The sequence below is a fragment of the Danio aesculapii genome, chromosome 4 (assembly GCF_903798145.1).
Source record: "Danio aesculapii chromosome 4, fDanAes4.1, whole genome shotgun sequence".
NCBI classification, from domain to species: domain Eukaryota; kingdom Metazoa; phylum Chordata; class Actinopteri; order Cypriniformes; family Danionidae; genus Danio; species Danio aesculapii.
Window position 1 is genome coordinate 44,665,288 of NC_079438.1, and position 12,393 is coordinate 44,677,680.

General features: G+C 33.6%; 1 protein-coding gene across 4 annotated transcripts in view; it reads right to left on the reverse strand.

Moving 5' to 3' along the window:
• The window catches only part of abcc9 (ATP-binding cassette, sub-family C (CFTR/MRP), member 9), a 58,734-nt gene extending 46,559 nt beyond the window's left edge, over positions 1 to 12,175 (reverse strand). For 2 of the 4 annotated variants that reach the window (XM_056455777.1, XM_056455779.1), the window contains exons 1-8: positions 11,778 to 12,174; positions 10,453 to 10,642; positions 7,767 to 7,938; positions 4,254 to 4,395; positions 4,042 to 4,163; positions 3,646 to 3,812; positions 2,151 to 2,393; positions 1,865 to 2,053 (exon numbers count right to left, since the gene is read on the reverse strand). In XM_056455777.1, coding sequence (XP_056311752.1) covers positions 1,865 to 2,053; positions 2,151 to 2,393; positions 3,646 to 3,812; positions 4,042 to 4,163; positions 4,254 to 4,395; positions 7,767 to 7,914 — 1,011 coding nt within the window. In that variant the 5' untranslated portion in view covers positions 7,915 to 7,938; positions 10,453 to 10,642; positions 11,778 to 12,174. Of the gene's footprint in view, positions 1 to 1,864; positions 2,054 to 2,150; positions 2,394 to 3,645; positions 3,813 to 4,041; positions 4,164 to 4,253; positions 4,396 to 7,766; positions 7,939 to 10,452; positions 10,643 to 11,777 lie in introns of all 4 variants that reach the window. The other 2 variants (XM_056455780.1, XM_056455778.1) reach the window with 2 other exon arrangements.
• Between the last annotated feature and the right edge of the window lie 218 nt (positions 12,176 to 12,393).

A 12,393-nucleotide genomic window follows, 5' to 3' on the forward strand; every position in this document is an offset into this window, starting at 1 on the left:
AGACCAATATCTGCAGCAAATCAAACAAAAAGGAAAAACTCACAGTTATTTAAACAACAGCCTAAATGATTTAACGTGGTACGTTACACATGGGCTCCAAAGTAAATAAGATAATATCATAGTGCTGCGAGAGCGTGACTGGGTTGTGATTTATTTCCATGACTTCAGTTGCATAGTTTTCGTTTTTAACTTCATTTCCTGTTTTACCATCTTTCTGGTATGTGTTTGGGATTGACACTTGTTTTTTAACAGCATACGTGGCTTCATTATTGTCTGTGTTAAGTCGAATAATCAAACAATCCAATAATATGTTACTTTCAGAATATTTTTGTTAATTTGAAATCATTTTAATGTTTGTGCAGCAGCTTACATGGTTTGAATTTGGTCTGCGTCAGTGGTGTAGTCCTAAAAAAATAGGTGGTGTACTATTATCCACCCAATCCAAATTTTAAAAGTAGACAAAGAAACGACGAAAGTCAATGTATCTTTGATTCATTTGATTTATATATATATATATACACACACACACACACACTGCACAGTTGTGGTTTGCTGACTAACTAAAAAACAAGTTCAGGAGCGGGATTCTGCTGCCGTTTTTATATCAAATTTAAAGGGGACTGAGGCGATCATTTAGTAGTACAGGTAATCGCAAAAGTGTTAGGGGGGGCTAAATGGAAATATAGGAGGGCTAAAGCAACCCCCATGCTGTTTTACAATTTTACTTGAACGTTTCAGCAAGACATCATTCAGCTGATTTTCGAAAAACTCAAATACTCAACGTACAAAAATTAGGGAAGTCTAATCACCAAAACAAGTGAGTATACCGAGAGTATGATCCTCAGAAGTCGTAATACCCAAACAGCTCGTGGAAAAAAGTAGGCATACTGAGTATACCTGAGTATAGCAAGGACTACACCACTGGTCTGCGTTATTTATTTACTCACACTTTACAATAAGGTTTCATTAGCTAATGTATTTATTAACATGAACTAATAACAAAAAATACTTGTACAGCATTTATTAATCATAATTCAGCATTTACTAATGCTATATTATAACCCAAATTCATGCACTACTTTATTTCCATTAGCTAACATGAACAAATACTGTAATAAATGTATTGTTCATTGTGTGTTCATGCATTAACTAATACAACCTTATTATAAAGTGCTACCAATTATTTAATATTCGAAAAACAGTTTGAGTTTCTCAGTTTCTTGCTCAGTATATTTATCTATTTTAATCTCTCTCCATGTTTTACCATCTTTCTGATGTGTTTTGGTATAATACTTTTAAAAACTTTACAAAAAAGTTTCTTAATTGGTATTTTTTGTCTTATTTGAATATTCTTACATCAAATTTGATTTTCTTTAAAAGCAAAATAAGTGTTTTCTGAATCTTTTTGGCAATACTTTACACCAAAGTCACATAAGTTAATGATCTAACAATGGGTAATACATTTCTTACATAATTTATCTATGTTAATTATAATTAGTTTTAGGTTAGCAATGCTACTGCTTAACTAATTTTGATTTGAACAATACATCTTAAAAATTACCTAAAACTATTTTAAACTAATTAATTACATTGATTATTGATTATTCATTCACACACTGTAATGTTAGCTGTTCCACGAACAGGGGAGTAAAAACCTATTTTTGAAGTCTTTGTACCATAAAAACTGACAAAATAAGTTACCATAATCGTAGAGAATCGTAGCTGGCAAGTTTTTGGTAATGTATATATATATATTAATATGCTATGTGATAACTTTATTCATATTTTTATCCATCTGGAGCTTTATATTTGCTACATGCTCAAAACGACCATACTTTTCACTCTGAAATAAAAAAACACACACCTTGTTTGTTCTGTCGATCTCTGTTGAGTTGTGCAGATGTTCCACAATGCCAGAAATGCAAAGGGGCCCGGCAAAGCCCAACAGGTCCGCCATATACCGAAAAGTGCTGCTGAGGAGGATTGACCCCCCAAATGCCCGATACATGGACTTCCAGATGGATGGGTATTTCTCCGGATCCTCTGTGTTCTGCTGTCAGAATTGGACAAGCAAAGAAACTCTGGTCAACCAAGACTTCTATGTCATCAGCATTTTTTTTTATTCTGAACCTGTGATTATCTGCACATACCCTCTGTTCCTCATAGGAGTCCTTCAGACGCAGATAGTTGGTCAAGGCCCTCATGGCGATAGGCAGTTTGCCGATCTTCTTCAGCTCAATAGGTCTCTTGTGGGCTCCAATAATGAGTGGGTTCATCCACCAGTAGGTTGCTTTGGAGAGAAGATTGACGAAGGGTTGGAGGAATCGGACACCTAAGTCTTGCAAGTCTTCTGGGGGCTTCACCCTCTGAGGGTTCGCAAAGAACACGTACTTCTGCAGGTAAGATGCAAATGAAAGATTAAGGTTAATACGAGTTTTTAGTAGCATGCATATTTATTGGAATGCTGTGTTTTGAATGTTGAATTTTGATTATATGTTTACTGAAGTGTAAAATGTTTGACAGATTCCTTGGTCAACTAGAAAGAGTGAACGGCTTGGCCACATGTCAGCTAGACCAACACGAAACCAGCACAAACCAATATGGACCAAAATTGTGCAAGTTCAAGGTTTATTAACAGGTTAGTAACTAAAACAATATTATCTTTTATTACAGATGGATACAATGTATGTTGTATTACCAGATTGAATTTGAAATAAAATAAAACATAAAATATGAAATTAAATAAATAAAAAATATATATAAAATAAAATTATATATACAGTTGAAGTCAGAATTATTTGACCCCCGTGTTTATTTTTTCCCCAATTTCTGTTTAACGGAGAGAAGATTTTTTCAACACATAATAGTTTTAATAACTCATTTCTAATAACTGATTTATTTTACCTTTGCCATGATGACAATAAATTTCACTATATTTTTCAAGACACTTCTAAACAGCTTAAAGTGATATTTAAAGGCCTAACTAAGTTAATTAGGTTAACTAGACAGAGTAGGGTAATTAGGCAAGTTATTGTGTAACCATGGTTTGTTCTGTAGACTATTTGGAAAAATATATAGCTTAAAGAGGCTAATAATTTTGACCTTAATATGGTGTTTAAAAAACTTCAAACTGCTTTTATTCTAGCCGGAAAAATCAAATAAGACTTTCTCCAGAAGAAAAAATATTATCAGGCATACTGTGAAAATTTGCTTGCTCTGTTAAACATCATTTGGGAAATATTTAAAAAAGAAAAAAAATCAAAGGGGGGCTAATAATTTGGCCTTCAAATATAAATATTCAATCAAATAAAACGTGTATGTGCCTGTGTGTGTGTGTGTGTAATCCTGAATTCATTTTTGATGTTACACACAAGGTTCAGTAAATAATTAATTTCTATTGAATTAACTGGAATAATAGAATAAAACTGAATAGAATAACTGGACTAAATTAAAAGATATATTAAAATTATCAATAGAAATATAAAATAAAAATCAAATAAAATGCCTTTAATTTGTTTATATTATATTTTTGTATATATAATTGTGTCATTAAATGCTTACAGAAAAATATAGTAAACTAAATAAAAATCTGAAACTAAAAAATGAAAAATGTTAAAATAGATTCATTGGCCTGGATGAACTCACCCTGACTCTGATAACGTTGATCTCGACAGCCATGAGTAGGCCGTAGAGTACCACAAGCAAAGCTGTAATACAGAAACGGAGATGTTCCACCCCCAACTTTGCCTCGGCAAACTTCCATAACTTTATCATCTTGGTGATGAAAGCCAGAATCCAATAAATAAATAAGGCTGTGAAAGAGGTTTTAATTAGGTCTCAATTTTTATACACAACCACAAGGCAAAAACTGCTTTGACAAAGTCCAAAAATATTGTTTTACCATTATGTTACCAAGCAACATGCAGAACAAACATGCTTTATTTAAATTAGAGTAGAAGTACATGTTACATAAGGAAACAACCACACTGCAAGTGCATTTTATTATCAAGTGCCTATTTGCATAATGAAATAGACACTTACCCAGAAGGAGTTTGGGGAAATTGGCTGTTTCTATATTGTGGTAATACACAACTGATGTGGTGGCTGCTATAAAGCCCATTAACGCTGGCAAGAAGAGGTGCAAGTGATTAGAGTCCATCTGCCTACAATGCAAGATTCATGCACAAAGAGGTAAATAAAACAGTACAGATGCATGAATAAACTTAACAGGCGTATGTTGAAATGAAACCCACGTATTGGAGACGATTCCCTCAGCGATCTCGCACACGTGCACAAACAGCAGTGTGAAGGTGAGGATCCAGCGCATGTTGTGGCCTGGGAAATGCAGCCAGGTGTTATGGTGGATCTGCACCTTTGAACTCTGGCTTCCCCAGCCTAGACACACACATACATAAGGATTTTATAGTATTAATAATTATTAATACACACTTTGACCATTTTATTTCAACAGCCAATGCAATGGCAGCATGTAATGCATTTAGGCATGTAGACGTAATCAAGACCATCTGCTGAAGTTCAAAAAGAGCATCGGATTAGGGCAGAAAAAAGCTGTGTAAGTGACAGCAACTGTGACATGGTTGTTGGTGCCAGATGGGCTGATCTGGGTATTTCAGAAACCGTGATTTTTAATTCGAGACCATCTCCAGGATTAAGGTCTGAAAAAGAGAAAATATCCACTGAGTGGCAGTTCTGTGCCTGGTTTATGTCAGAGGAGGACTTTTTGATGATGATATATCTTTAAGAGAGTTTTGTACATGCTCGTGCAATGTTATGAATGCTCATTGCAATTCCTCAAAAATGCATGTAACATGATTGTGTGAGAATGCATTCTATGAGTTACTTAGTAGTCGCTGTCCTTTTCCAAGTGCTGAAATATGAACTCATATGGAGTCGTAGCCTGAACGTTCACTGTAAGAAATGCTGGGTTTCACACAATTCCTTTATGTTGTCCAAACACAAAATTGTTTAAGTTAAATTAATCATTTTTACAAATTTAAATAGGTTTAACATTAAACAATTAAGTTGTGCCCCCAAAAAACTAAGTTGTTTCAACTAAAAAAGTCATTTTTTGAGCGTTTAACCCAATAATCGTCATCTCATGTGGATTATCAATCAAGACAAGTCTATATAAAGCACCTGTCTACAGATCTAGTTACTGGCAGAACAGCAAAAAAATATTAGGGTTAAAAAACATAAAATTATATATGAATAATGCCCAATTATATGCATGGTTTTCATGGGTATTCCTAGTCATTCCCAATTTTTTCTAGTCTTTCAACAATATTTCCTAATTCTTTTTTTTCTGCAGTTTTCAATGATATACTTTATAAGTTCAATAAAAACGAGTAATAAAGTGTACAATAAAAAACAAAACTATCAAAACTATAATCACACTGCACTTGAATAAAGTTGCAGATTTAATCTGATGATTGTCCTGCAGGTGATCTCACAACTTAGTTTCCTTAAAGAGATAGTTCACACACACAAAAAGGGAAATTTTTGTAAACAATTACTTGCCCTCATGTCATTTCAAACCCTTAAGACTGTTCATCTTCATCACAAATTAAGATATTTTGTATGAAATCGGCTCATTTAAAGTACAGAATGGTACCAAAAAACAGTCAAAGTCATCCGTTTGTCTTTCATTGTTTCAATTTAAATATTATAAAGCTACGAGATACATTTGTGTGCATGTAAAACAAAAATAAAGACTTTATTCAACAGTTTCTTCTCCTCACTATCAGCACGCGATACAGATACAGAGTAGAGCAGGGCTATAATGTTTACTCCAGATTACTAGTAGATCTACAACAATTTTCAAGTACTAAATAAGTTACGACGCTTTTGAGAAACATTAAGATCATTGCAATGGTTGTGAAGCTTTTGGGAAATGCAGCCCAGACTGGTTAAAGCAGATAGAAAGGCAATAGTAGCTCAATTAGCCACTCGTTACAAGCAAGGACTGCAGAAGAGCATCTCTGAAAACACAACACAACCAACCGTGATGCCCTACAGCAGCAGAAGTTAACTAAAACCATCTCCTGTTAACTGAAAGCATCAAACTGACACTACAAATCACAGATCCTCACCAAAATTGGACGAGACTGGAAAATGATTGCCTGGTCTGATGAGTCTCAATATCTTTTGGGTGGTGCGATCAGAACTTTGGCGTAAAGTGAAATTTACATCATGGATCTGTAACAACTTCATGACTCTATCTCATCAATGTGGACCCAAATCTCTGACCAATGTTTTTAGGAACTTGTAGGATCTATGCCACAATAGATCTGAGACAGTCCTGAATGCAAATGGTGGTCCAGTATTGGGAAGGTGCACCAAATAAAGTGTCCCGTGAGCGATTATCTTTCTTTTATTATCTGAACCACATGACCCAGCATGTGTGCTCTGAGATTAGCAGAAACCTGAGTCTGAAACTCCACCTTGAAACTCTACATCTGAGACTTGTCTGGCAGCCTGAAACTGTTATAATTGTATTATTATTATTATATTATTCACTAGTGTATCTAAGTAAACAATTGCTTTTTCCTAGACATTTGTTAATCAGCACTTTGTATCTGTCTCCGCCTGTCTTGTTTTCCCTTCTTTGGCTAACAGTGTAATAATTCTTCTCTGGGAAACATTTTTTCATTATGAGGTACAACAAAATGCTTACAGTCTACAAGACGAACGGCACTGACACCATTACAGCATCAGCGGAAACATTTTGAGATGCTTTTGAGTAAATGCTCCTAGGGGAGTTGATATAGATAATCAATTGGCAAAGCTAGTTGTGACACAGTGTCTAGATCCCTCAGCTTCTGAAGAAAAAAAGTCAGAAAACCAGGGTTTTATAATTTAAAAATTGACTTCCTTGCCAAATTTAAGTTAGATTTTGAATTCAATTGGCTATACCCTACAGGAAATCGATTTGGATTGGATTAATAAGAATAGGAATTGAAGGAACAGTACTAAATAGCAATTACACAACAGTTTAAAATAGCAGTTTATTACACAGCACTCTGGAATATTTGGTTCTGATTGGTCCATCACAACATTATAAGGTGTGTTATTCCCATATAACAACCGATTAAACTTATAACACACACTCATCCAGGTACCATGAATCATCTTGACCGTTAGTAATTGGATTTCTAAATAAATGTGCTTATCTGTCATTTCACTGTTCTTGACTGTTTGGTGGCATCTTATGACTGAATAATGATAAATGGTAGGATACTGTAAGCTAAATCCAGCTGTTTTTCTTTCCCAAAACTTTACGATACCCTTGAGTTGCAATTTGTGAGTTAATATTGTGTTGCTGTATTTAAACCAAATGGCAAAAAGTCTCTCTTATAGAATGGTCAATAAAATAAAAAATAAAAAATAAATTAATAAAATAGTAATGAAGCAGTCTTCTATTATGGTCAATAAAATTAAATTAAATGAATTTATCTCAATTTACAATTACTTAACATAATAAATAAAAAATAAAATAACTTTTTTATAAAATAACTTCTGTCATTTAACTTCTAGGATGGGAAATAAAATAAAATAAAATAAAATAAAATAAAATAAAATAAAATAAAATAAAATAAAATAAAATAAAATAAAATAAAATAAAATAAAATAAAATAAAATAATTCTCAGTTAAAATGCCTGAATGGAACACAGCCTGTGTAGCTTCACAAACTGAAATGCATTCACATGGTTGCTGAACAGGGACAAAAAGACAAGATCATTCATACCAATGAAGAGAATTGGGAAGGTGATGAAGAGAAGAAATACATGAGGGACGAGGTTGAGGGCATCCACGAAGCAACCGTTGTCCAAGACTCCATTTTCCACGCTGTAGGCGTTACTACCTCTGTCGTTCCCACAGAAAGACGGGGCCATGTCACCTGACTGGGCTAAAGACGCCTTGACAGGATTAAAAAAAATATGTTAGATGTGACCATCACTGAATGTAGATAAGTCTGATCCAAAAAAAAAAAAAAAAACACGACATTAAGATGCTAAATAATGTTTTTTTCATGCATGTTTTGAGTCTTTTTGGCTTTAAATAAAGATTTTTTTTTTCAGTCGGATGTAAAGTAAACAGCCAAAACACTTTTAAATAGACCTTATCAATTGATTATTAATATCGTCTTTCGAATCACTTACAGAAACCAAACTTCAGTTTTATTCATATGTATTTGCTGAAGGATAGAACGGTTTGTTCTTACAGAAATCATTCAGTTACAGCATATATACACACATTTATTCAATAACAAGAACAAAAAACTGTTAAAATGTATATTTTACTGGCTGTTCACATTATTTTCTGAATTAATCCACAAAAAAGGAATGCCCAAAATAAAAACATCTGAATCTAATCTCACAAAACAAGAAATTTGAACCTGATCATATTGCTAGAAATGTATGTAAATTAGCACATATTTAACTAAATAATATCGTATACTTAACATTTTAACTTGTAAATGGGTCACTCTAAATCGTTCTTAATTTAATCAACCAACTGGGGAAGTATGTTAAGAGCTACTGCTTTTTTTTTTTTGCCCTATTCATCCGGCTCAGGACTGACAGCACTCAGACTGACAGCACTGAAAGCAGTTTTCCAATAATCATTATTGACTATGAGGTCAATCAGTGTAAGAGCAAGATTAACACACCTTCTCTGTGGACAGAGCCTGTGCTCTCTTAGTCAAATCATTTAACAACAAACTTTCATTTCTCACGAGAGCTGCTTTATACAACAGCATAGTGGACTGCAATGCTTGTTTTTCCAGAATATATTCTGAAACACTGAAGCTTGTTACTGTAGATCCTTAGATGACCCATCCAATTATCCAAATGTGTGGTTTTTTTTTGTGTTTTGTTTTTACAGTTTTAATGCTGTTCATGCCATGTCATAATTACCATCATTTCCACATTTTTAGCTCATTTACACACATGGATTATCCGTTTTTTTTAACACTTTCAATGCATAAATTTAGCACCTAATCAAATCTGCATCAGTCAGGTGGTACAGCAGTCAGGTAGTAGCTCTCTCAGTAGTCAGGTAGTAGCTCTAAGAAACCTTAATGTTTGTTATTCTTAGTTAATAAAAAAGTAATACTTAAAAAACAAATTAAAAATAAAATAATACAAACTAAATATATTCTCTAACTTATAATTAGGTGTTCTTCTTGTTTGTTCAAAGTAAAATAAAGTAAAATAAAATTCCACTCAAATTAAAAGTATTGAAATTCAAACAATTAGACAATTAAGTCAGTGTTTCCCAACCCTGTTCCTTGAGGCACACCTACAGTACATATTTTGGATGTCGCCCTTATCTGACCCATTCATTTTAGGTTTTGGAGTCTTTTATTAAGTTCTGATGAGTTGATTCAGGTGTTTGATTAGGAAGAGGTTGAAAAAGTGTACTGGTGGTGTGCCTTCAGGAACAGGGTTGGGAAAAACTGAATTAAGTGATTCACTTAAATTCCCTAAATTAAAAGTATAATTATGTAGTCTTCTATGGTCTATTTAATAAATAAATGATATTAAAATGCATTAAACAATAATCAAATATAGAATGCTGCATTAATTAAGATTAAAGAATGTTGAAACACTTCAGATAAGCGTTTTATTGTTAGTTTACATGATAAATTACCACATGAATAGTATTTATAAAGTGATACATTATAATAACAATTTAAAAACATTAAAATTATTATTAAATTATATATAAATTATTATAAACAACTTTAATAACCATTTATTAAGCATTTTAAAACAAAGACAAAACTTTTTTCTTCCAACATGGTGATAATAAATATATTACCATGTTTTTAGAAAAAAGGTTTTGTCTTTCTTTTAAAATGGTCACTTTTAATCAGTGTTTTTGTCAGAAATGCTAATATTATCAGCATATAATGCTATATCCTGTGAAAGCATAATTATGAATAATCTATTCTGCAACCAAAAATAGGAAAAAATGGGGCTACCAGATATGCAAGTATTTGCCTGGTCATGTGACCACAACATGCCGGCCTCCAAGAGGAGACCCTTCACTTAAAAATAAAACCACTTTTATTATCATACTAAAATAACAGGTGTCTTCATGCCATTTATATTATTAACAATTTGTATTGCTGGGTCTCATTAGCATATGAATTCTTAAATAAGTGAATATCCAAGTAAAGCCCTGTAACAAGTGCATTGAAGAACTACAGTACATTATTTTCTCATGAAAACATAATTCATACAAATTGCTTAGATCTGTGCAAAACAAGGTTTATTATTATAGAATACCACCCACTAAGTCAGCTAGTCAATCCTTCTGACCGCTTCAACACTTTCTTCCACTACTTCTGATTTCTATGTGAACAAGTAAATAAATGAGTAAAACTCACAGTGTCAGCCATGTTTGATTAATAAATAATCACTTACCAGATTAATTACTGCGCTTTAGTAGCTTTTCATGCCTTTTCGTTGCGTGGTGTTAGAGAGAGTAATTCACTGAGAAAATTATTTTTAGCTGCGATGTATCAGCTGCTCATGGTCTCTCTCTCTCTCTTTCTCTCTCTCTCTTGGATCGTATTTCCAAACTTGAACAGGAATGTTGGCATGAACATACAAACTGTCCTGACGAAAAAGAGAGAGAGAGAGAGAGAGAGAGAGAGAGAGAGAGAGAGAGAGAGAGAGAGAGAGAGAGAGAGAGAGAGAGAGAGAGGAGCTGTGACTGTGTCTCTAAACCTTGCAGGCTTCTTGCTTACACAGCATATTTGACCATCAGTGCTGTGTTTGTGTTGTGTTTTTTAAAAATACAATCAAAGTAGTCATATTTTAGAATGTTTTTTTTATTTAAATGAATTTATTTCTAATTGAATATATATTTTAAATATAATATATATCTGTAACTCCAGTCTTAAGTGTCATTTGACTTTTACTCAAGGCGGTGTTCAAGAAATATTTTAAACAAATGTTAATATTTAAAAAATTATTATTGAAGTATGAATTGATAATATAACATTTTTTTTCTAATTAACATTTTAGTCTTTTACAAGCATGTCCTGTAAGTACACCGTTTGTAGCCTAGAATCTGTCAAATGCTTTCCCAACATGCAATTGAGCATGAATTATTATGGTATCTATTTTGTCATCAAATTTAGTAGTGCCTTGTAAATGACAAGATGAGATTTGTTCATTGTCTTTACAGTCTTAGGTGCCAATTAATCTAATAATCATAATGTATGCTATATTGTTTTCTTTACAATGTATCTAAATAAAACAGCGTAACAATTATGTTTGCGCAAATAGCCTATAGACACGTTTTACATCCACAAAATAAGTAACATGTTTGCTAAATTGAAATGATTCACTTTTAAATAGCTCATTGATTTTACTCACTCAACTGTAAACAAGCTAATCCATAATAATGCTAATAATTTGTGAGCTAAATGCTGTATTTACAGCGTAATCTAATCTCTACACCCAAGTGGCATGCTGTTACCTGGGTAAAACAAGTTTACCTGACAAAGAAACGAAATCTTAGTTTAACCTAATGCCTCAACACGAGCACGGTGAACCAAATTTAGTTTATGACATTACATATTAAGTCAAAATACAATTAAAACACAACGTAACAGCAACTACACATCATTAGAAGGCCAATGTATTAAGATAAAGCAGCTATAGCATCGTTCAAGATCAACCGCTGGCAACTGAGCGTATTAATTTAAGATGTAATGCACCAAGGTTGCCCACACACTCACCTAGATGCCTCCGCTTGTAGTTTTTGTCATCGATAATGGCAGAAAACCGGGTCGGACATCAGCGGAAAGGCTGTAAACGCGACGCTGCTGGATCTCTGTGTCCTTGCGGTATTGAAGAAAGCGCGCATCGGGGATTCGGCATAGCGTTGCTATGGCGTCAGATGTGAAGGAGGGATGCCCGTGCACGACCGTGTCTCTGTCTCCCATTGATGTAGGTCATGTCACAAATAACGGGATCATGATGAAGATATAACCGGCAGGTGCATAAAATTACTCCACGAAACGAAAGAGGATTGACTGCTTGAAAGCTGAAATGAAGATGGAATGTGGGATAATGCGCCACATAAACGAAGTCAAGCGTAATGATTTCATTCACAAGGGGTGTAAATTTTGTTTATGGGCTCTAGTATCCAGTGGCAAAATATTTTTACAAACCAGCTATTCATATTCTCAAGGCAGTTTACTTTTTTTTTTAATGAAACTACAAAATATCAACCCTCTCAGCGCGTGCTGTCTCTATTTGTCAGCCAAAACCATGCAGTCTCATGGGATTTGTAGTTTATTTTTTTGACGTTTGTAGTCAGTCTTCTTATCCATCCATCCATCCATCCATCCA